Here is a 25,428-nt window from a genome sequence, read left to right on the forward strand (position 1 = left end):
GCAAAGCCTTGAATTGTATTGGGTACCTGGTGGTATATAGGATGTTTCTCTGGGAATGACATCCAGTAGCACACACCAGTCATCGTCTATCTCTCTTGATGGCTGTGGTGGAAGTATAAATTCTTCTTGACGTCTCTCCTCTTGCTTCTCTTCCACTACAGTCATCCTTCTCTCCTCTCTCTGCTCTACTGTCGTCACTTCAACCACAGAGACGCTGGAGACGCTTTTTTCAGTATATACCGGAATACACTCTTCCACAGAAGCTGATACAAACACACATTCCTCAGATACAGAAGATAATTGAAAGTACTACACAAAGCAATGTAGCTGAAGCCATTCTCTTGGTGGATAGTCAAATGTCTTGTTAGTTATTCTTATCTTAAAGTATTTTGCAGCTTATGAAGCACAGGGTCGGGGGAGATGTTGTTAATATTGTGGTGGGACTGGGAAGCAGTGCATGAAATTACGGAAATACCTGACGGAATCACAGATGGTTCTCTGGGAACAACATCCAGCAGAACAAACCAGTCATCTTCCACCTCTCTCTGTGACTGTGATGGTTTCTGCTCCAGATGTCTCTCCTCTTGCTGTAACTCCATCTCCTCCACTACAGTCACCGTGGTCTCCTCTCTCTGCTCTACTGTCATCACTTTAACCATGGAAGAGATGGTTTCCTCTACGTACACCTGAACTTGCACTTCCAAAGAAGCTAATACATAAAATACATAAAGAACCTTGAGAGAATTGAAGTGCAAAGCCTAGTTGGATGACTATTCAGTCACTGAAGCACAGTTGTTTCAAGCCCTAAAATACTCATCATTGAGGCACAAGTTTTTCATACCTGAAACTGGTGTGGTTGGTATCCCTGAAGGAACACGATCAGCCAGGTCCAAGAGCATAAACCAATCATCTTCCTGTATTTGCCACGGTCTCTGTCCTTCCACCAATCCCCTTTCAGGCTGTTGCTGTGTGGCCTCCACCTCAATGCATTCCCTCTCTGGTGCTCTATGCTCGACCGTGTCTACTAACACCACAGAGAATCTTGTGGAGGCCACAGGCACCGGAGCTGAGTCGACTGGCATGACTGACAAAGTAGAGACAGCTGTTCTCTCAGCCACACAAATCCATACTGCACCAAATGTTTCTCTTTCTATTTAAATGGCAATTGTTGTAAAACACACAAGCTGGTTAGTTTTGCGGAGGGAATGTTAGAGATGGAATTGTCGGCCATTGTGTGGGTGGTGGTAAAGCAAGCGTTTCCATGACGGTTTCCATGGTGATGGGGAGAAGCAAAGCCAAATTGGTTGATGGGACGTACCTGGAGGCTTATAAAGGGTCTGGTGTGGGAGGCTGTCCAGCAGAACAACCCAATCATCCTTGTCTTCTGGCTGGGATGGCTGCATATTCACTTCCACTACCTCCTCGTCTTCTTCTTGGGGCTTCTCAGTTTGTCTGATTCTCTGTTGAACCCTCTCCACCACCTCTCTGAATTTCACCAACACTTCCCCCTCTGTATAGAAACCATCTCCCAGCTTTTCCTCTGACAAAATGTCCTCTGATGACTTTTCCTCCAGTGTCTTTTGTGTTCTCGTCATTTCTTCCACTATCCTCACCATTTTCTTGCTTTTCTCAACTCTCCTTTCCTCAAGCCCCTCTGGCAACCCTTTCTCCAAAACCTGTCGCATCCTCTCCTCTAAACCTTCCACCTCTTTCAGTTCTTGGAGCCTCTCCTTTCGTGTGTCCTTCTGCTGCAAATGATCTTCCTCCCCAAATAGTGCATAGAATTTCACCATAAGTTGCCCCTCTTTATAAAAATGACCACCAATCTGGTCCTCTGATGTCTTCTCGTGTGCTCTCAGCTCATCTTGAAGACGATCATCCTGTGTCTTTCCTTCTGTTATTCTCACTGTTTTCTTGGTTTTCTTCACAGTCTGCTCTCCTCTCATTTCTTCAACTCCCTTTGGCAACCTTTCCTCCAACATCTGCCGCATCCTATCCTCTAGACCTCCTTCCACCTTTTTCAATCCCTCGTCTGAAACCTTCACCTGTTCCACTCTCTCCTCCTGTTTCTCCTCCCTGACCTTCTCCTGTTCTTGGAGCCACTCCTCGTATGCGATCTTCTGCTGAATCGTAACTATCGGTAACCCTAACTTCTCCGCCGCGAATAGTTCATTGAATTTCACCATAAGTTGTCCCTCTTTATAAAAATGCCCCCCTATCTGGTCCTCTGACAACTTCTCAGACGCTTTCTGCTCTAGTTCATTTGGAAGACTGTCATCCTGTGTCACTATAGTCACCTTCTTCTTCCTCTTCCTCCTCTCTCCTCTCCTTTCATCAAGCCCCTCTGGCAACCCTTCCTTCAAAGCTTGTCGTTTCCTCTCCTCTAAACCTCCTTTACCCTCTTTCAATCCCTCGTCTGAAACCTCCACCTGTTCCACTGTCTCCTCCGCCATCTCTCCTTCTTGTTGCCTCATCTCTTTCACTATAGTCACACTATTCTGGGTCCTCCGCCCTACTCTCCGAACCACAGAGGAGGTGCTCATGACATTTGACCACCCTTCCTCCGATTCCTCTGCCTGTTCCATACTCTCCTCTTTTAGTCCCTCATCTTCCCCTGACTCATCTGGCAGCAACCCTTTGAGAAACACCTCCTTTATCTGCTCCTCCAACTCATCTACTTCCTCCACATTCTCTTCTGCTGCCTCTACCTCCCCCTCCTCCTGTTCTACCCCTCCCTCCTCCTCCTCCTGTTGCTGCCTGGCCTCCACCTCCTCCTGTATCCTCTCCTCCAGCTCTTCCACCTCCTGCAGCCGTTCTTCCAGAACCTTCACCTCCCTCAGTCTCTCCTCCAACACCTCCACCTCCCTCAGCTTCTCCACCAGGAACACTCCTCCCTGGAGCCTCTTGATCACCTCCTCCCTCCTCTCCTGCCTAGTCTCCTTCTTCTCCAGGGAGACTGGGGGAGAGACTGAGGAGGGGCAGATTGGGGTTATCAGTATGGGAAGAACAGGAGTGTAGCCTATTCAGTGAGGTGAAACGTTCAGAATGTTGCAGACAGAAATGACGATTCCCTGTTCTACCAGACAGACAATCGTGTCTGTTCTGCAAAACTCTATATTTCTGTGCTAATGTACAACAGGTAGTGAATGTATGTAGTATGAGAACTCACATGGAGGTGTGTCTGCAAATTCAAAGCTGTGGTCCAGTTGCATGAACCAGTCATCCCTTTGTTCCTGCCTTGGTTGTAGCAGCCTCTGTAGAATGTCGGCCTTGGCTACCTTTACCACCTTGGCAGAGCGGTATTTGACTGAGGACATCACAGAAACATTTAGAACTGAGCGGATCCCTTACACATAGGAAGATAACGTAGCATGTGAGCACACTGCAAACAGAGCATCATCGGCAAATCATACTTACCACAGTGTCACAGCTCTACACCAATGAGGGCCAAGCACCAGTGATAGGATAGCAACATTAAATATAAGCCAATACATGACAGAGAAACATCTTGAAAGATGTAATCATGGCCGGTGGCAAGCTTAGCAGATTCACCTTCCATCACATTCAACTTCTAAAGCACACCTCAACGGAGGATTCATTGTCAAAGCGAGGATGCACAGTGACATCAGCTATACCACAGCTACACCAGGTACAGAATGAGGTTAACAACAGATACCTGGCGGTTTCATCATGGGGTAGGGGACATAGGGAAGGGAAGGTCGTCTGCCCAGCAGGACAAACCAATCCTCCTCTTTAACTTCCTCCTGTCTCCCCTGCTGCTGTTCCTCAGACACCCATCCCTGCCATTTCTGACTGACCGTCTGGCCTGTCTCAGTCTCCTGCCATGTCTGTGTGACTGTCTGGACGGACTTGTCATCATCCCAGCTCTGAGTGGAAGTCTCCACAGAGAAAGTCTCCCCCCCTCTGTCTGTTGATAGAACATGAGGTGATGGTGTTACTGTATGAGTTAATTGTGAGGTTAAAATGGAGGAGAGAGTAAGGAAAAGCTCCCCTCCACAGGTCAGTAGCTGAAGGTCAACATTTCAGGGGCTTTCAGAGCAACGCTCACTGATTTAGTAAGCACATGGAATTCAATGTATCTGGCAGGCAGATAGCAAATTAAGTTAGTATGAGACTACCACGCAATTCTGAGATCTGCAGAGCTAGCCGTTTAGTTCCAAGAACAGGAACGGCAGTCTCCTGGACACAATGATGTCCATCATCAAGCACGGACCAAAGAACTGAAGGCTGTCTTTAACAAGCAACACAACAAAGACCAAAGAACTGAAGGATCTCTTTAGCAAGCAACACAACATGAACCAAAGAACTGAAGGATCTCTTTAACAAGCAACACAAGGGGGCCAAAGAACTGAAGGCTCTCTTTAACAAGCAACACAACGGGGCCAAAGAACTGAAGGCTCTCTTTAACAAGCAACACAACGGGGCCAAAGAACTGAAGGCTCTCTTTAACAAGCAACACAACACGGGCAAAAGACTCAAGATCTCTGAAGCTGCTGTTAGTCAGTCATAAGCTGTTAGAGGTGAATGGAGCATCAATGTAACTGTAGCTGTGATTGATTGACAGGTCATTCTGAGCTGCCCTTGGTGAGTCACCAACGTTGACCCAAGCTGGCCTGAGATCAGCGTAAGGGTTGGAGCAAATGAGATGACGAGAGGACTGACAGAAGCGCAGGGTTAGATCAAGCTCTTTCAAAACTAAAGCATGTAGTTCTCTAGCAAGGCCAAACTGAGGTTGCTCATTGTAAGCTGAGTCAAAACTCCAATGATGATCCACACGGTTCCTGATAGGCTACCTGGTGAAAAGAAGGGCTGGGGTTGGTCAGACCCCAGAGTGAGGAACCTATCGTCATCCTCGGTCTTGTTTGGGCTAGCAGAGAGCTGCGAGCCTTGGAGATCATCATCTCCAGCTACAAGAGTGAGACAAGTTAGTGAGGGACTGATCCTGAAGTTGTGTGCACTGGCACGAACACACATTCCCACACACACAAAAACGACATACTGTAATAAACGCATACGCACCACACACAAACGCGCGCGTACCTTCGTCGATTGTGCGGGACAGCCTCTTGCTGGCGGACCGTGTGAAGCGTGGGGCGGGCCGGTCGATCATGGAACTGGCCTGGCGGGTCTGGGCCTGGGTACGGCCGCTGTACCTGAACTTTGACCCCAGTGCCAGGAACCTGGAGCGGGACGACGGGGGCTCCACGGAAGACACCCTGGGGGAGAAGAATCACACAGTCACTCACAGTTTCTAGACACGCTACTATGTGCTTGTTATAATGATTTGGTTTCATAGGTCATGATAATAGCTTGCCCAGTGATGTGATAAATCAATAAATCACATCACTGGGCCAGCCAAACTCCAGCTTTAATAAAAGCTTAGTAATGTCTGTCCAATGTCACACTGCCAGGTGATTTAGACCAATCACATGTTACCTTAACCATCTTAATCCAGAGCTTCTCCTGTATGACTGACTTGTCCCGTACAGTGCTGTGAAAAAGTTATTGCCCCCTTTCTAATATTCTCTACTTTTGCATATTTTTGATACTGAATGTTATCAGATCTTCAACCAAAACCTAATATTAGATCAAGGGAACCTGAGTGAACAAATAACACAACAATTACATGCTTATTTCATTTATTTCATAAACAAAATTATGCAACACCCAATGTCCCTTTGTGAAAAAGTAATTGCCCCCTTATACTCAATAACTGGTTGTGCCACCTTTAGCTGCAATGATGCCAACCAAACGCTTCCTGTAGTTGTTGTTCAGTCTCTCATGTCGCTGTGGAGGAATTCTGTCCCACTCTTCCATGCGGAACTGCTTTAACTCAGCGACATTTGTCGTCCAGGTCCTGAGGCAGCAAAGCATCCCCAAACCATCACACTACAACCACAAATGTCACTGAGTTAAAGCAGTTCTGCATGCAAGAGTGGACAAAATTCCTCCACAGCGATGTGAGAGACTGATCAACAACTACAAGAAGCATTTGGTTGCAGTCATTGCAGCTAAAGGTGGCACAACCAGTTATTGAGCGTAAGGGGGCAATTACTTTTTCACACAGGGGAATTGGGTGTTGCATATTTTGTTAATGAAATAAATAAAATAAGTATACTTCTTTTCCTTTTTCAGCTTCCCTTGATCTAATATTAGGTTTTGGTTGAAGGACTGATAACATTCAGTATCAAAAATATAGAAAATCAGAAAGGGGGCAAATACTTTGTCACGGCACTGTAGCTGGAGGTAGACTACCATCATGGCTAATAGAGTTACTCTCAGAAAGGTTATGCTGCAGGGGACAATTAGCCAATTAGAAGGCATGAGGGATTGGTAACCTGAGAATGCCCCCCTGTTGCCGGGCAGTAGTGGGGGCAGATCACAGAATTAAATAGAACTATTTTATTGTACCTCTATGGGGCAGATGATCCAGGAAGTAGAGTAGGTAGAAGTTGCCAGCCCGTAACCACTGATATGGGATCAGATATTGTTTTAACGTCCTAATGGTTAAGGTCAGGATTGGGTTTGTAGGATAATCTGATCCTAGATCTGTGGTTAAGGGTAACTTGTTAGTTGGAAGCAGGGTGTAGTGGTGTAGTGGAGGGTTAACGCACGTTGGCTCAGCTGAACATTTTAGAGGCCCCCATGTTGGCGGTGTAGAGAAACTTTTGTATTTGTGAGCCAATTTCCTTCAAATTCTACAAATTTCTCCATGGCACTAAGAGACAAAGCTAACTTCCTGCAATTCTACACATTTTGCCATGGAGCTAAAAAGGTTGCAGTTTTAAAGCAAATTTCCTGCGATACTACATATTCTGCAATGGAACAGAGAGAATATTTTGCCATTTAAAAGCAAATTTCCTGCAATCCTATGCATTTTGCAATGGCTAATGCTGTGTTCTTTTGCTCAAACATAACAAAATCTCTACTGTTAAATGAATTGTTTTTGGATTTTTCAATTCTCCCTGACTGTCTAGTTTTTGTTTAGCTGATTGTTAGTTCTTAAAGATAATATTATTAGCCCATTACAGTCTAAGCCCAGTCTAAGCCGGGGGAATGGGGGGGTCTACTAAGCTATATGGAATTGTTTTAAAGAAGGTCATACCAAGGATCATTTTTGCTATTTGATTTTGAATTTTAAGACCCCTTGAAGTATATATATTTTTTATTAATTAATTATTTGATGAAAATGTGTATTTGGCCTTTCTGCTATTATCCCATACAAACGCATTGAATAACAGATTCACTACATGGAACAACAGATAGTCCCCCCAAAAAAAAAAAAAATGAAAAGGAAGTTTGTTCTGAAAGATCAGGATTTGTATTTTTATTTTTATTTTTTTATATACACATGTATTTAACCCCTTATTTTTGGCCCTAAACAGTCTCAATATATAGTTCCATTCATTTTTTCAACTGAAAGTATAGGGAAATTATTTTATTCACCGCGAACGGCGATCACGGTTTACCCACCACCTATTTGTTCACCACAGCATCACTGAGGGTGAGTGGCTTTCTCACCTGAAGAAGGTATGGTGTTCCACTGAGGCCTTCCACAGCCTCTTGGAGGCCTTGTAGTTGGGCAGCTTGAAGCCAATTGTGCTCTCGTACTGTTCTTGCTCAGAGGGACGGATCTTGATGAAGAAGCTGCTTCGTTTGTAGGAGATCTTGAGGACTTTGGGCCAGGGGAAACGATTGATCCTCAGCTTGTCCTTGTATACCATGAGACCACCAGAACACACCCCTAGCGTGATGTCCACACCCTCAAGATCCTGTGAGCATGCAGAAAAAGTACATTCAGTAAAGATTATCAATATTTTCTATATATCCTCATCATAGACGCTATAGGCATCTTTCCATCATTGTGACTCCTGCACTTGCAGCAGCATGCCACTAGGAGGCAGCCTCTGCTACACTTTGAGCAGCACAGATTAATCTCTTGTTTGATTATGACAGCTTGACAGCAATTTTGAAATAAAAAATCTATTCCCAAATCATGCACTTTGATTTGATAGTTTACTACTTTTTCTGACCGCTCTTAAAAAATATATATTAAAAAGTTCCTTCTATAGATAGAACTGTTCCAGTCCTAGATTGACAGTTTATTACAGAACATTGTAAAGTGTACCTTGGCTTGGTGCAGATCCACTCCATACATAGACAGCTTCTTGGCATTCTCCAGAAACAACATATCTGCCTGGGCTGGACTCATGGACCTGGAGACAAACAGAGAGATGGGTACATGTAAACAGGTCCCGTGTAGCTCAGTTGGTAGAGCATGGTGCTTGCAACACCAGGGTTGTGTGTTCGATTCCCACAGGGGACCAGTACAAAAAAATTTATGCACTCACTACTGTAAGTCGCTCTGGATAAAAGCTTCTCCTAAATGACTCAAATGTAAACATGTAAGGGTGCAAGTTAGCAACTACGTGAGAACAAGTGGAAGTTATCACACCATAGCAGTTTATCAGCTACATGATAACATGTTTATGGTGTGTATATGGTCTGGTCCTTCCTGGTCTTTTCTACATTACTCCAGTATATAGTCTGGTCCTTCCTGGTCTTTTCTACATTACTCCAGTATATAGTCTGGTCCTTCCTGGTCTTTTCTACATTACTCCAGTATATAGTCTGGTCCTTCCTGGTCTTTTCTACATTACTCCAGTATATAGTCTGGTCCTTCCTGGTCTTTTCTACATTACTCCAGTATATGGTCTGGTCCTTCCTGGTCTTTTCTACATTACTCCAGTATATAGTCTGGCCCTCCCTGGTCTTTTCTACATTACTCCAGCATATAGTCTGGTCCTTCCTGGTCTTTTCTACATTACTCCAGTATATAGTCTGGTCCTTCCTGGTCTTTTCTACATTACTCCAGTATATAGTCTGGTCCTTCCTGGTCTTTTCTACATTACTCCAGTATATAGTCTGGTCCTTCCTGGTCTTTTCTACATTACTCCAGTATATAGTCTGGTCCTTCCTGGTCTTTTCTACATTACTCCAGTATATAGTCTGGTCCTCCCTGGTCTTTTCCACATTACTCCAGTATATAGTCTGGTCCTCCCTGGTCTTTTCCACATTACTCCAGCATATAGTCTGGTCCTCCCTGGTCTTTTCTACATTACTCCAGCATATAGTCTGGTCCTTCCTGGTCTTTTCTACATTACTCCAGTATATAGTCTGGTCCTTCCTGGTCTTTTCTACAGTACTCCAGTATATAGTCCGGTCCTCCCTGGTCTTTTCCACATTACTCCAGTATATAGTCTGGTCCTCCCTGGTCTTTTCCACATTACTCCAGTATATAGTCATGTCAAAAATGTTATACATTGATTTGCATTTTAATGAGGGAAATAAGTATTTGACCCCTCTGCAAAACATGACTTAGTACTTGGTGGCAAAACACTTGTTGGCAATCACAGAGGTCAGACGTTTCTTGTAGTTGGCCACCAGGTTTGCACACATCTCAGGAGGGATTTTGTTCCACTCCTCTTTGCAGATCTTCTCCAAGTCATTAAGGTTTCGAGGCTGACGTTTGGCAACTCGAACCTTCAGCTCCCTCCACAGATTTTCTATGGGATTAAGGTCTGGAGACTGGCTAGGCCACTCCAGGACCTTAATGTGCTTCTTCTTGAGCCACTCCTTTGTTGCCTTGGCCGTGTGTTTTGGGTCATGCTGGAATACCCATCCACGACCCATTTTCAATGCCCTGGCTGAGGGAAGGAGGTTCTCACCCAAGATTTGACGGTACATGGCCCCGTCCATCGTCCCTTTGATGCGGTGAAGTTGTCCTGTCCCCTTAGCAGAAAAACACCCCCAGAGCATAATGTTTCCACCTCCATGTTTGACGGTGGGGATGGTGTTCTTGGGGTCATAGGCAGCATTCCTCCTCCTCCAAACACGGCGAGTTGAGTTGATGCCAAAGAGCTCGATTTTGGTCTCATCTGACCACAACACTTTCACCCAGTTCTCCTCTGAATCATTCAGATGTTCATTAGCAAACTTCAGACGGGCCTGTATATGTGCTTTCTTGAGCAGGGGGACCTTGCAGGCGCTGCAGGATTTCAGTCCTTCACGGCGTAGTGTGTTACCAATTGTTTTCTTGGTGACTATGGTCCCAGCTGCCTTGAGATCATTGACAAGATCCTCCCGTGTAGTTTTGGGCTGATTCCTCACCGTTCTCATGATCATTGCAACTCCATGAGGTGAGATCTTGCATGGAGCCCCAGGCCGAGGGAGATTGACAGTTATTTTGTGTTTCTTCCATTTGCGAATAATCGCACCAACTGTTGTCACCTTCTCACCAAGCTGCTTGGCGATGATCTTGTAGCCCATTCCAGCCTTGTGTAGGTCTACAATCTTGTCCCTGACATCATTGGAGAGCTCTTTGGTCTTGGCCATGGTGGAGAGTTTGGAATCTGATTGATTGATTGCTTCTGTGGACAGGTGTCTTTTATACAGGTAACAAACTGAGATTAGGAGCACTCCCTTTAAGAGTGTGCTCCTAATCTCAGCTCGTTACCTGTATAAAAGACACCTGGGAGCCAGAAATCTTTCTGATTGAGAGGGGGTCAAATACTTATTTCCCTCATTAAAATGCAAATCAATTTATAACATTTTTTAAATGCGTTTTTCTGGATTATTTTGTTGTTATTCTGTCTCTCACTGTTCAAATAAACCTACCATTAAAATTATAGACTGACCATTTCTTTGTCAGTGGGCAAACGTACAAAATCAGCAGGGGATCAAATACTTTTCCCTCTCACTGTATAGTCTGGTCCTCCCTGGTCTTTTCTACATTACTCCAGTATATAGTCTGGTCCTCCCTGGTCTTTTCTACATTACTCCAGCATATAGTCTGGTCCTCCCTGGTCTGTTCTACATTACTCCAGTATATAGTCTGGTCCTCCCTGTTATTTTCTACATTACTCCAGCATATAGTCTGGTCCTCCCTGGTATTTTCTACATTACTCCAGTATATAGTCTGGTCCTCCCTGGTCTTTTCTACATTACTCCAGTATATAGTCTGGTCCTCCCTGGTCTTTTCTACATTACTCCAGCATATAGTCTGGTCCTCCCTGGTCTTTTCTACATTACTCCAGTATATAGTCTGGTCCTCCCTGGTCTTTTCTACATTACTCCAGCATATAGTCTGGTCCTTCCTGGTCTTTTCTACATTACTCCTGCATATAGTCTGGTCCTCCCTGGTCTTTTCTACAGTACTCCAGTATATAGTCTGGTCCTCCCTTGTCTTTTCTACAGTACTCCAGTATATAGTCTGGTCCTCCCTGGTCTTTTCTACATTACTCCACTATATAGTCTGGCCCTCCCCTGGTTCTTACCTATATGTGCGGTGCAACTCCATGACCTTGTCCTCCAGCTCCTTGCCCTGTCCCGGGGCCAGCCTCAGCTCCTTGGTGTAATTAGAGCTGTGGACCTCTGGGTCATACTCCCCCAGCTCAGACTGGGCGGTGTAGGAGCCTAGCATGGCCAGAGTCACAAAGGAGCATGGCAGCAGGCCACTCAGGATGTCCTTACGCAGCTGTAGACACAGGTAGTACCTGGGAGAGGGAGGGAGAGAGAGAGAGGGGGGCGTGTGGAGGGAGAGAGAGAGAGAGAAGGAGGGAGAGAGAGCGAGAGAGAGAGGAGGGGTGGAGAGAGAGGGAGAGAGAGAGGGGGTGGAGGGACAGAGAGAGAGAGATAGAGAGAGAGAGAGAGGGTGGTGAAGGGGGAGAGAGAAAGGGTGGGGTTAAGGGAAAGAAAGAGAGAGAGAGAGAGAGAGAGAGAGAGAGAGAGAGAGAGAGAGAGAGAGAGAGAGAGAGCGAGAGAAATAAAGAGAGAGAGGGGGGGGGGCGAGGGTGAAGAGGGAGAGAGAGAGAGAGAGAGAGAGAGAGAGAGAGAGGGGGGAGGGTGAAGGGAGAGAGAGGAGGGAGGGAGTTAACCACTGACACCCTGAAATTGATTTAACGGCAGATATAGTAGATGTGTATGTAGACTAACCTGGTGAGGTCTTCTGTGAGCTGAGCTGGATCAGGAGGGTAGAACTTCACGTTGAAAGTGAACTCGTATGTATAATCTGGAGACGAAAATACAGAGTGAGTACTGTTGGCAATTTGAGTTAGAAAAGTTTATTTACATCATCATATAGGATGACATCACCCACCTGCCACCTGTTTCCGGATCTCTTTGGAGGCATCCAGCCATGTCTGTAAATGACAGTGGGAGAACAGACTCAATGAACGTCATCGTACTGTAACAAAGTAATTTTACCCTATGTGGTGAAACTGCACCTTCCATCCTATAGGCTACTGTTTCTCTAATGGGTAAGAACATGCAGTCAAACTACACTCAAAACGACCCACTCACTGAACATATCTTTCTCTCCCAAAGGAAATCTCCAAAGATGAGATGCAATCTACCCTCATTTCACTTGGAAGGTTAAGATGAGTGTTCACCACTTCACCATAGATTAGCAGCCCATTCTTAAACCAGTACTGTACCCTGGAGGTGGGGGTATCCCAGACGGCCAGGCCACAGTAGTCTCTCTCCAGCAGGTTGAGGTGGTCACACACCTTCACAAACAGATCCGAGCCCTTCGCATGTTTCTATACGACACAGGGAGACAGAGAGGGGACCAATCACAAATAAGCATTCAGTAAGGAAGAAATATTACTGGTTGTACTCGCAACCAATCACAAATAAGCATTCAGTAAGGATTAAATATAACTGGCTGTACTGACAACTATGCATTAAAAAATATTAAGTTAAAAACAGAGTTGATGGGCAATTATATGAAGAGTAGAAAATAATAGAACAAGGCTGAAAAGACAACGTTGTATTTGAGAAGTGTCTTACATCGAGCTCACACTCAAACAGAGTGCCGTCCAGGAGGGTGACTTTACACTGCATGATCCGAGGGCGCTTGGAGGGTTTGGCCTCCTCTGCTGCCACCTTCTTCTCCTCTTCTCCGTTAGTGTTCTCCCCCTCCCCTCCGTTCGCCTCTCCCACCTCCTCCATCTGCTCGGCCAGCTCTTCCTCTGTTTCTTCTTTCATCTCTACCTCCTCTACGACCGCCTCCTTCTCTACCTCAGTGTCCGCCTTCTGCTCCTCCTGTGCTGGCTAGGGGGTCACAGAAAGGTCATATGACAGACATGTTGTCAGGATGTTTCATTTCTAATTAAAGACAGTTACATTTATGTAATAGACAGAGTGACTCAGAATATAAAGCAGTCATTATCCTCAGGAAATAAGGACAAGTGGCTTCCAGTGTAGGTGTTAGAGGGAAGAGCTTGGCACTGAACATGTTTGTTATAACACGTGGAACAAGCACGGCAGTCCTTCTTCCACTTGTGTTATAACAAACAACTTTCATCCCGCTCTTCTCTCTTCCAACTACACTGGAACTCCGATGTCCTTGATTATAGTGCTGAGCGATTCGTGTTTTTTGAGGTTGGTTCGGTTTCGGTTTGATTTAAAAAAGAATAATCTCAGTTTTTGATTTCGGTTTCTATTTATTTGTTTTAGGTAATAAATGCACTATGCATTATGTGGGTTGAATGCTGCAACACAGAATAAAACAATTAATAAAAGTCCCATGATGGTAGTGACTGCCCATTACTTCTTATCACTTATTAACCATAATTTTTTCACATTACTTTAATAAAATATTTCAGTTGTTGTGTATATTACATTTGTTTTATTTGATGACTTTATTATTTCATTCCAAGTCATCTCATCTCTAAAGAGCTGCTGCCTATGCTGTCTGACTAAATCAATATTTTAGTAGTTCTTCAAAGTAAATAAGGCAAACTTTTTGGACTGTTGAATACCAACTACATGCATGCATGCGGCAACCTCTGTTTTGAAACCCTTGGACGCAGTCTACCATTCCGCAATACGTTTTATCACAGGGGACAATTTTAGGACTCATCATTATAGTCTGTATAAAAAAGTGGGCTGGACCTCTCTGTCTGTAAGAAGAGAGCTGCATTCTCTTTCATTTATTTATAAAGCAATCTTACAGAAACTCCCTCCATATGTAACTCGTTAATTAAGTTAAGAATCACAAGTTACCAAACCCGTTCTCAGGAATGGATAACACTAGAGATCCCTTCAGTCTCCACAGATTTGGGAAAATCTGCGTTTTGTTTATAGTGTGCTGAATTATATTGTATTATGCACATATGTGTATGTTGTTTTATTAGTCTGTTTTTATTGTAATGTATACAGGGCTCTCTTGTAAAATAGATTTTTAATCTCAATGTGACTCCCTGTTTAAATAAATGCTAAATCAAAATAAATAAACAACCAATCACTTAGATCATGTATTTTCAGTTAGAGATACACTACCGTTCAAAGGTTTGGGGTCACTTAGAAATGTCATTTTTTGTCAATTTAAATAACATCAAATTGATCAGAAATACAGTGTAGACATTGTTAATGTTGTAAATGGCTATTGTAGCTGGAAACGGCAGATTTTTTATGGAATATCTACATAGGAGTACAGAGGCCCATTATCAGCAACCATCAGTCCTGTGTTCCAATGGCACGTTCTGTTTGCTAATCCAAGTTGATCATTTTCAAAGGCTAATTGATCATTAGAAAACCCTTTTGCAATTATGTTAGCACAGCTGAAAACTGTTGTGCTGATTAAAGAAGCAATACAACAGGCCTTCTTGAGACCAGTTGAGTATCTGGAGCATCAGCAATTGTGGGTTCGATTACACGTTCAAAATGGCCAGAAACAAATAACTTTCTTCTGAAACTCGTCAGTCTATTCTTGTTCTGAGAAATGAAGGCTATTCCATGTGAGAAATTGCCAAGAAACTGAAGATCTCGTACAACGCTGTGTACTACTCCCTTCACAGAACAGCGCAAACTGGCTCTAACCAGACTAGAAAGAGGAGTGGGAGGCCCCGGTGCACAACTGAGCAAGAGGACAAATACATTAGAGTGTCTAGTTTGAGAAACAGACGCCTCACAGGTCCACAACTGGCAGCTTCATTAAATATTACCCGCAAAACACCAGTCTCAATGTCAACAGTGAAGAGGCGACTCTGTGATGCTGACCTAGGCAGAGTTTCAAAGAAACAGCCATATCTCAGACTGGCCAATACAAAAAAAAGATTAAGATGGGCAAAAGAACACAGACACTGGACTTTTTCTTTGCAACTCTGCCTAGGTCAACATCCCGGAGTCGCCTCTTCACTGTTGACATTGAGACTGGTGTTTTGCGGGTAATATTTAATAAAGCTGCTAGTTGAGGACCTGTGAGGCGTCTGTTTCTCAAACGAGACACTCTAATGTATTTGTCTTCTTGCTCAGTTGTGCACCGGGGCCTCCCACTCCTCTTTCTAGTCTGGTTAGAGCCAGTTTGCGCTGTTCTGTGAAGGGAGTAGTACACAGCGTGGTACGAGATCTTCAGTTTCTTGGCAATTTCTCGCATGGAATAGTCTTAATTTCTCAGAACAAGAATAGACTGACAAGTTTCAGAAGAAAGTTATTTGTTTCTGGCCATTTTGAGCCTGTAATCGAACCCACAATTGCTGATGCTCCAGATACTCAACTAGTCTCAAGAAGGCCAGTTTTATTGCTTCTTTAATCAGCACAACAGTTTTCAGCTGTGCTAATATAATTGCAAAAGGGTTTTCTAATGATCAATTAGCCTTTGAAAATGATAAACTTGGATTAGCAAACACAACATGCCACTGGAACACAGGACTGTAAGTCGCTCTGGATAAGAGCGTCTGCTAAATGACTAAAATGTAAAATGTAATGGTTGCTGATAATGGGCCTCTGTACGCCTATGTAGATATTCCATTAAAAATCATCAGTTTCCAGCTACAATAGCCATTTACAACATTAACAATGTCTACACTGTATTTCTGATAAATTTGATGTTATCTTAATGGACAAAAAAATTGCTTTTCTTTCGAAAACAAGGACATTTCTAAGTGACCCCAAACTTTTGAACGGTAGTGTACCTCGCAAAGCAACTGCTTTCTATCCCCATCACTTGTTCTCTCTCCTCTCTGCTCCACACAGACCGAGACCGGACAAGTAAGTGGGTGCGCAATGGATTATGTTCATTGTAGTCAATTACCACATTTTCTGCAGTAAAATATGTAGAATATTGGCCTGTTGGAAACTTCAACTCCCTACTACATCGCATAGTTCGGGCTTGATCTGATTTATCTCTACACAAACTGAGCATCAAGCTAAAAAAAATCGATATGAAATGGAATTCAAATAATTGAACCAACATCGGTCAATTAGTTGTTTAAAAACTGAAAAATAACAGAAATGTCAGTTAATCGCTCAGCACTACTAGATTAGCAGTACTAGATTACTATGTAACAGCAATGTTACTTAAGTTATTACAGTATTACTTGAAACAGTACTTTTCCTAACACAGGCTAGATCTAGGGGGCTCTAGACCAGCACAGACCAGCCTAGTCAGTTCTGCTGAGTTAACAGCCCACCCTACTCAAGCTACAAATGAGTTGATGTTTTGTCCTGTACCTCTCTCTCTCTTCTGCTACGCTGAGTGTCTTCAGTGTAGCTATTCTCTGAATGCTATGTTGTTGATCAGACTCTGGGTAACATGTTCCTTCAGTTTCTGTGCTTGATGTTCACTTCATTTATTTTTTACTCCCGTCTCTCACCTGAGACTCATTGGCCTACATCTTCAGTCTGCTGCAAAGCAGCCCCTCAATGTGCAAAATAATAACAGCATTGTAAAAGAAAATGGGAAGGCAACTCATTGACACTTTTAATAATATACTGAACAAAAATATAAAACGCAACATGCAACAATTTCAGTTACAGTTCATTAAAGGAAATCAATTGAAATAAATTCATTAGGCCATAATCTATGGATTTCACATGACTGGGTAGGGACGCAGACATGGGTGGGCCTGGGAGGGCATAGGCCCATCCACTGGGGAGCCAGGCCATCCACTTGGGAGCCAGGCCCACCCACTGGGAGCCAGGCCGAGCCAATCAGAATTAGTTTTTCCCCACAAAAGAGATTTATTACAGACAGAAATACTCCTCAGTTTCATCAGCTGTCCGAGTGGCTGGTCTCAGACGATCCCAACAGTGAAGAAGCCAGATGGGGAGGTCCTGGGCTGGCGTGGTTACACGTAGCTGCGGTTGTGAGGCCGGTTGGACGTACTGCCAAATTTTCTAAAATGACTTTGGAGGCGGCTTATGGTAGAGAAATGAACATTCAATTCTTTGGCAACAGCTTTGGTGGACATTCTTGCAGTCAGCATGCCAACTGCTCGCTCCCTCAAAATTTGAGACATCTGTGGCATTGTGTTGTGTGACAAAACTGCACATTTTAGAGTGGCCTTTTAATGTCCCCAGCACAAGGTGCACCTTTGTAATGATCATGCTCTTTAATCAACTTCTTGATTATACCACACCTGTCAGGTGGATGAATTATCTTGGCAAAGGAGAAATGCTCACTATCAGGGATGTAAACAAATTTGTGCATAACATTTGAGAAAAATACGCTTTTTGTGCATATGGAACATTTCTGGGATCTTTTATTTCAGCTCATGAAACATTGGATCAACACTTTACATGTTGCGTTTATATTTTGTTCAGTATAGATATAATTCTGTATTTTCTTTTTTTTTGCGCACTGCAAAAGCTGTTCTCCCACAATCTAAATCAGAACAAAAAAACTGCAGGATAGCGTTCCCCAAGGAACAGAGTTGTGCACCCATGCCCTAGGTGAGAAGTTCACTGTCTGTCTCCCTCACTCACCTGTGTCTCTGCGCTGCTGATGGAGTGATGGTCCTGGGCCTCTACAGGCTCCTCCTGCATCTCCTGTTCAGCCTCCCCCTCTGCCTCCGCTCTGAGCTCTGGCTCTGGGGCAGCGATGGGGGCTTTCACCTGCACCTCTGTTGTGGACGGCTCCACTGCTTTCTTTTTGCCCTTCCGTTTCTTCTTCCCCTTCCCCTCCTCTTTCTTCTTTACCTCTTTATTCTCCTCCTCCTTCTTCCCCTTCTCCTTCTCTTTCTTCTTCCCCCTTTGTTTTTTTTTCGTTGTCTTTTCCCCCCCTTTCTTCTTCTCTTCCTCCTCTTTCTTCTTCTTCTCTGCTTTCTTTGCTGCCTCTTCCTCCTCCTCGTCTTTCTTTGCTGCCGCTTCCACCTCCTCCTTTTTCTTTGCTGCCGCTTCCTCCTCCTCTGCTTTCTTTGCTGCCTCTTCCTCCTCCTCTGCTTTCTTTGCTGCCTCTTCCTCCTCCTCTGCTTTCTTTGCTGCCTCTTCCTCCTCCTCTGCTTTCTTTGCTGCCTCTTCCTCCTCCTCTGCTTTCTTTGCTGCCTCTCCCTCCTCTTGTTTCTTCTGCTCTGCCTCTTTCTTCGTTACCGCTTCCTCTTCTTTCTTCTTCTCTGCTTTCTTTGCTGCCTCTTCCTCCTCTTTCTTCTTCGCTTTCTTTGCTGCCTCTTCCTCCTCTTTCTTCTTCGCTTTCTTTGCTCCCTCTTCCTCCTCTTTCTTCTTCGCTTTCTTTGCTGCCTCTTCCTCCTCTTTCTTCTTCGCTTTCTTTGCTGCCTCTTCCTCCTCTTTCTTCTTCGCTTTCTTTGCTGCCTCTTCCTCCTCTTTCTTCTTCGCTTTCTTTGCTGCCTCTTCCTCCTGTTTCTTCTTCTTCTCTGCTTTCTTTGCTGCCTCTTCCTCCTCTCTCTTCTTCTTCTCTGCTTTCTTTGCTGCCTCTTCCTCCTCTTTCTTCTTCTTCTCTGCTTTCTTTGCTGCCTCTTCCTCCTCTTTCTTCTTCTTCACTGCCTCTTTCTTTGCTGCCTCTTCCTCCTCTTTCTTCTTCTTCACTGACTCTTTCTTTGCTGCCTCTTCCTCCTCTCTCTTCTTCTTCTCTGCTTTCTTTGCTGCCTCTTCCTCCTCTCTCTTCTTCTTCTCTGCTTTCTTTGCTGCCTCTTCCTCCTCTTTCTTCTTCTTCTCTGCTTTCTTTGCTGCCTCTTCCTCCTCTCTCTTCTTCTTCACTGCCTCTTTCTTTGCTGCCTCTTCCTCCTCTTGCTTCTCAACCTTTTCCTCCTCTTTTTTCAGCACTTCTTTCTTCTCCCCCCTTTCCTCTGCTTTTTTCTTCTCCTCCCCCTTGGCCTGCTCTAACCTTTCCTCCTTTGCTCCAGCCTCTGCCTTCTCTTTCTCCTTAGTCTCCTTCTCTGCCTTCTCGACCTCAGCCCACTCTACGTCTGTGCACTGCGAGCGCCGCTTGAGGAAGGAGGAGAATAGGCGTGAGAGGCCCCGGCCGGCTGAGGTGCGCTGGCGGGGCTTCACTAGCTGCTCCTCCTCAGCTGTGGTGGTGGTGGGGGAGGTAGGGCTCTCTGTGGGGCCAGGCTCTGAGGCCTGCTCCTGGGCCTTCTGGCTGGGCTTCTCCCGCTCTGGCTCCGCTGCTGCTGCTGCTTCTGGCTCTGGGCTCTGCTTGTTCTCCGGTTTTACATCTGCCTCTGCTACGCTGGGCTTCGGCTTGCCCTCTGTGTCCGCCTCGCCCACCGCGCTAGCCTCTGTCGTCATGGTACACTGCAAGGAGAACATGACATGGAGGGGTCAGGGACAGGAAAAAGAAAGGTCATGTGTGTTGTCGTGTTGGATAATGCACAGCAATATACACACATGCAAGACATGATTACGGACAGTCAACAGTGATGCAGCGGTGCCATTCTATAGCATGAGCTACTACTATGCTTTCTCAGACTGGAGTACTTGATCAAATATTCCACCCACAGACTACATGCTCTCTAAAACACACACTCTCTCTTTTTCATATGGAGTTCTGAGTGTATCCCACTCCACTGCACAATGGCACCTCTTGTTGAATGAGTGTGTGTGTGTGTGTGTCTGGTAGGACCTCTTGAGAGACAGGCAGCTCACCACAGTGTGTGTCTACCAGAGGCTCATTAACAACACACACAATGGAGTGTTTCTGCTCTGTAGCAGCCTGGAGGTCCATTAATACAGCGCCAGTCAGTATCATCCTCAGCACTAAACCCAACACGGCTCTTTCATCCAACCGCTGTGGCCCTGCCGGCTTCACACGCTGGGCCAAGATGTCCCAATGGAACATTGCATGACAATGCATCACTACTAAATTGGTTTAGAAATTCACAGGACATACCGGGCTTCTGAGAAGTAAATGGACAGTTATTGTGTTCACTTCACTTCACTTCACTACGTGAGCTTGGCTGCAGTTGTGAGGCTGTCCTTGAAAGACTGGCAGCAGCATCAGCGTACTTGTGTTAGATCATAGCAGTTCATTGTGCATATGTCTAATAGCCCTCCATACAGTGTTAAGAGAGATTGCATCTACTTAGCCCACTGTTAGCATCTAGGCTAGTCTGATGCTGGTAGTTGTTGTCATTGTCCAACATGTAGGCTAATAGTTCATCATATGTCTAGGTCTACCATACAGTGGGGGGGCGGGGTGGGGAGACGCTTAGCTAGACATGGTGGCAGATCTTCCAGCTGCACACACACGGCTGTCCTTACCCCAGGGGGTGCGTGACACACACAGAGCTATAGGGACAGCAGGGGTATGGAGGAGAGGAGGGGAGGAGGGGAGGGGGCACCACAGAGACCAAATCCTCTTTAGTCCTCCCATTGTTTGAGTCCAGTGACCAATAACTGTGGTGCACTCTAACTAATCCAGCTCTTCCCTTCCCTTCCCCCAACCCCCCATAGGCCTGTTCCCTAGGTCAACACACACACAGCGTGGTATACGCCTCAGTGCTCAGGATCTCCTCTGGGTCTTTTAATGTAGCGTCATCTCAATGGTGATAGTCAGGAAACAGACATGGTGTTAATGGACCAGATGAGACGGCTTGTGTCTGCTGCTGCCTCCCGCCTGCCTCCTGCATTGTCTTCACTAGGTAACATCTAGATTCTATGCTAAAGGCCAGCTGAGCAGCTCTGGTCCAGCTGCTAACCTGGTGGTTGTGACTGTTAAAAGACACCCTGAGAAGTAACAGGGACTCTCACAACCACACTGTGTCTGTGTCCCAAATGGCACCCTATTCCCTATGTAGTGCACTACTTTGGACCAGGGCCCTGGTCAAAAGTAGAGCAATATATAGGAAATAGGGTGGCATTTGGGAGGCATCCTATGTTTAGGCGAGATACAAGGATAGTGGATTGAAATTGTCAAACACAGTCAAAGCTGGTTAGAGTCAGACTCAGCATGGCAGTTCAGCCACACTTCATCAAATTGTTGCTATTTTTACACACTCAAGGTTCCCTCCCTGTTGGCCTATAATTTATTCTTATACTGTAGGTCCCCGACCCAAAAGAAATTGGTCGACCGAGAGTCATCTGTTCTTTCGACCAATCGATTGGTAGACATTTTAAAACTTGTATTTTTCCATATATAGACAAATCCTAAGTGTTTTAATCAAATCAACTATATGCATTGAGTTTGTCTGATGCTTTAAGCGAACTGTTTGATGAAATAATTAAGACACACAAATGACTAGAGGGAGTCCCAACGCAATTGATTTGATTGTGCCGGGCCGGCTCAGACTTGCTGCGCTGTGTACATTTATTTTTACAGTGAGTGACTGTGTGACTAGCACCCATTGTCTTGCTCTCCTCCCTGCTGCAGCGACCATCACAGAATCGCGCTGTCCATGTTGCGGAAGTTCTGTTACAGAAATCCCTCATTTGTTTAGGAAAAACATTCCCTATTCCCTCAACCCTTGCTCTCTTTATTTGACACGTATGCATCGCATGCACGTGATCAATAGGCCTGACCTATTGCATTTCATAATCACATCAATAAATTGGTTATAACAAACTCTGAACGCCGTAACACGTGGCAGCAAAATGGATGCAGACGACGTGACAAATAAACTCGAAACGGGGGAATGTTTACTGGTTGCTCAGGAGGTAAAGGGGAAGTCGGATGTGTGGAATACATTTGACTGGTTGTGTAAAATACTGGAGATCAAGAAAAAGAAGGTTAGGAGCAAGCGCTGCGTGCATATTATGTGTGCCAAACAGGTGCTGTATAGATTACAATATAATTTTTCTGACCGGTTGGAACAATGTAAACAACACTAAATGCATTATAAGCATACCAGAGAGTCTGTTGTAAGTCTTTATTTTTGTAAAGCCTTTATTACAGCAAAGACAAAAAAAAGTTGCATGCATTCATGAAGGAAATTGCAGAAATGCAACGATTTAGTTAGTTATTGTTTACGCTAATTATTAAAGGGTTGCTTTGTCATTTTATTTTTTAAACTAAAATGCTTGATTGCATTTCAAATCATGAATGACTCGTGTGCTGTGTGACGGCATGAACGAATGAATGATTGATTGATACAGTAGCCTATATAAGATATTGAAATATAGGCCTAAGTTACGGTATTAAGACTAAACAGGATGTGCTCTTAGGCCAACAGCTGGATGTTGGTTTTACCAGGCTGCTATACTAAGCCTACTAATGATAATGATATTACTTATTATTATAAGTATTGTTTATCCGACATGTTGTGGTTGCGTGAGGCTTGTTGCTCAAGGAATCAGTAGGCTATTAAACAAACACTCAAACAGGCAACAGAAGCAGGATCTGTCTTATTTCTGTAAATATATATGGATGACTTATAAAGCCAGGCACATTTAACAGTTAGGCTATAGATTATAGACCTAATTAAGTTGGGGTTTCCGCTCTCCTCACTTTTCTTAGACAATTAAGGCAAGGGCTGTTTTCTCATCTCCTAACTCCGCTGCTGCCTCCGCCGCATTGTTCTCAACACAAATATGCTGGTTAACTTAGCTATTATGCACTTAGCAAAATGGTCTAGGAAAAGGCGGCAATTCAACAGCGCACTGGTGTTTCAGAACTGGGGACAGCGACAGAGAAAGCGCATCTGTAATAAGATAATATTATTTTTATTAGTGTTGCACCATTGTCCTTAACCATATACAATTTCAGTAGCATGTCTTAGAGTGATGGACTGTGCCTTCCCCACGGCCTCCACAATGGATTAGTCCACTCAGACAGGCGTGAATCAGACAGGTGTCTTTAACAACCTGAATTATAGATTTGTTTTGCTACTGCTGGACTAGAGAAATCTCGGGCGACCAACAGTATATCCATCAAACAATCGACAAGTCGACTAAATGAGGTCAGCCCTACTATAGTTCTATAATTTAAATTTAGCCTATAGAATCCAATAGGTCAAATGTGTGTCCTGAATGGCACCTTATTCCCTATATAGGGCATTACCTTTGACCAGAACCCTATGGGAATAGGGTGCCATTTGGGACGCATACCAACTGTCCCATCCATCAACCATGATTACTACTGTATAACTCAACCATGATTACTACTGTATTAATTGTCAAACACCGTCAGTCAACACTGTTTAGACTGTGAAATCCCTTTTCCATAGTGCATAGAGGCCCTATAATGTCTTACATTTCTATCATTTTCTACCTCCAGTAGGCCAGCTGTCATCACCACCATCATTACTACTGTATAAATCAACCATCATTACTACTGTATAAATCAACCATCATTAGGCTAACTAGCTGCCAGAGATAAAGATCGCCCTGCAGATATGGGTGAGCAATGTGTTCAGCTGTTGGGTCAGGTGCACGTCAGATGCTCCGACCATCTCAGAGGCTGCGTTCCAAATGGCACCCTATTCCTTTATAGTCCCCTACGGGACTGTGGGCCCTGGTCACAAGTAGTGCAGTTTGTAGGGAATAGGGTGCCATTTGGGATGCACTTATGACTAAAGAAAGGGAGGGGGGGGGGGGCGGTTGTATAAGATGCTATAGGACAGGAAAGGGAAGGGGGGTGGATAAGATGCTATAGGACAGGAAAGGGGGGTGGATAAGATGCTATAGGACAGGATAGGGGGGTGGATAAGATGCTATAGGACAGGAAAGGAAAGGGGGGGGTGGATAAGATGCTATAGGACAGGACAGGAAAGGGGGGGTGGATAAGATGCTATAGGACAGGACAGGAAAGGGGGGGTGGATAAGATGCTATAGGACAGGAAAGGGGGGTGGATAAGATGCTATAAGACAGGAAAGGGGGGTGGATAAGATGCTATAGGACAGGAAAGGGGGGTGGATAAGATGCTATAGGACAGGAAAGGGGGGTGGATAAGATGCTATAGGACAGCTGTGCTATGCTAGCTGTGTTATGTTACGTTGTAGCCATGTTGTTACTACCAGAGCCATATATACACAGTGTACAAAACATTATGAACACCTGCTATTTCCATGACATAGACTGACCAGGGGAATCCAGGTGAATGCTATGATCCCTTATTGATGTCACTTGTTAGATCCACTTCAAATCAGTGTAGATGAAGGGGAGGAGACAGGTTAAAGAAAGATTTTTAAGCCTTGAGACAATTAAGACATGGATTGGGTGTGTGTGCCATTCAGAGGGTGAATTGGCAAGACAAAAAATTTAAGTGCCTTTGAACGGGGTATGGTAGTAGGTGTTAGGCGCACCGGTTTGTGTAAAGAACTGCAACGCTGCTGGGTTTTTCACGCTCAACAGTTTCCCGTGTGTATCAAGAATGGTCCACCACCCAAAGGACATCCAGCCAACTTGACACAACTGTGGGAAGCATTGGAGTCAACATGGGTGTGTGCAACTATCTGTGTGGGTGTGTGTGTGTGTGGAGCAGAGCTTGTGGAGAAGGGGTATAATGCTGCAGGTTCTCAGGACGATGTAGACTCATTAGGATATCTCATGTCACCGACTGCAGTGCGCACACACACACACACTTTCACTCTCACTCAGACCTACACACACACACACACACAACACTAAGCAGTGTAATCGATCTGTGGTATCAGGCTGAGGACATTTCTTCATTCATTCATAGTTGGTGTGAATCTGAGTAGCAGCCATCACCATCCAAACCACATCCCCCAGCACCAACACTGGCCCTTAAGCACATTGGATCATATTTGCCCTATAGGGGAACTGAGAAACAGAAACATGCTTTGTAGGTGCTGAGAGTGAGCTTAGTGAGTGGGATTTAGCCTGGAGTTTAGTGTTAATCAGGCTCCAAGTGAGATTATCTCTCTTCCTCTCCTCTCCTATCTCCCATCTCCCTCCTTCTTTCTCTCGCTCGCTCTAGTTCTCGCTCTCTCTCAGAGGAGATCTGGCAGGACGTGGTGATCTGCTGTGCTGAATCATGGTTTGTGTTAAGCCCCTCCCACCTATTAACCCCTCCCACCTGGCCCAAAGTCAAAATTAAAGGAAATGAATGGCAAAGATATCAGTAAACACACACACACACACATACACGCTTGCACAGCGATATACAGGCAGGCTCACACATGCCCACGCACAAACACATTTACAAACAAACATGCATCCTCTCAGATACACAGATACTCACAGATACACAGATACTCACAGATACACAT

General features: G+C 44.7%; 1 protein-coding gene across 6 annotated transcripts in view; it reads right to left on the minus strand.

The window, feature by feature from the left end:
* Nucleotides 1-25,428, minus strand: part of LOC311140773 (uncharacterized protein) — a 59,102-nt gene that overhangs the window by 21,617 nt on the left and 12,057 nt on the right. For 4 of the 6 annotated variants that reach the window (XM_084175990.1, XM_084175993.1, XM_084175989.1 and 1 more), the window contains exons 2-17: nt 17,791-19,538; nt 12,871-13,134; nt 12,516-12,620; nt 12,179-12,221; nt 12,016-12,091; nt 11,358-11,576; nt 8,150-8,237; nt 7,543-7,793; nt 5,062-5,237; nt 4,815-4,928; nt 3,677-3,928; nt 3,170-3,307; nt 1,319-2,968; nt 842-1,084; nt 476-709; nt 27-263 (exon numbers count right to left, since the gene is read on the minus strand). In XM_084175990.1, coding sequence (XP_084032116.1) covers nt 27-263; nt 476-709; nt 842-1,084; nt 1,319-2,968; nt 3,170-3,307; nt 3,677-3,928; nt 4,815-4,928; nt 5,062-5,237; nt 7,543-7,793; nt 8,150-8,237; nt 11,358-11,576; nt 12,016-12,091; nt 12,179-12,221; nt 12,516-12,620; nt 12,871-13,134; nt 17,791-17,850 — 4,150 coding nt within the window. In that variant the 5' untranslated portion in view covers nt 17,851-19,538. The remainder of the gene's footprint in view (nt 1-26; nt 264-475; nt 710-841; nt 1,085-1,318; nt 2,969-3,169; nt 3,308-3,676; nt 3,929-4,814; nt 4,929-5,061; nt 5,238-7,542; nt 7,794-8,149; nt 8,238-11,357; nt 11,577-12,015; nt 12,092-12,178; nt 12,222-12,515; nt 12,621-12,870; nt 13,135-17,790; nt 19,539-25,428) is intronic. The other 2 variants (XM_084175991.1, XM_084175992.1) reach the window with 2 other exon arrangements.

This window comes from Coregonus lavaretus (genome assembly GCF_964263955.1).
Source record: "Coregonus lavaretus genome assembly, chromosome: 13".
NCBI lineage: Eukaryota > Metazoa > Chordata > Actinopteri > Salmoniformes > Salmonidae > Coregonus > Coregonus lavaretus.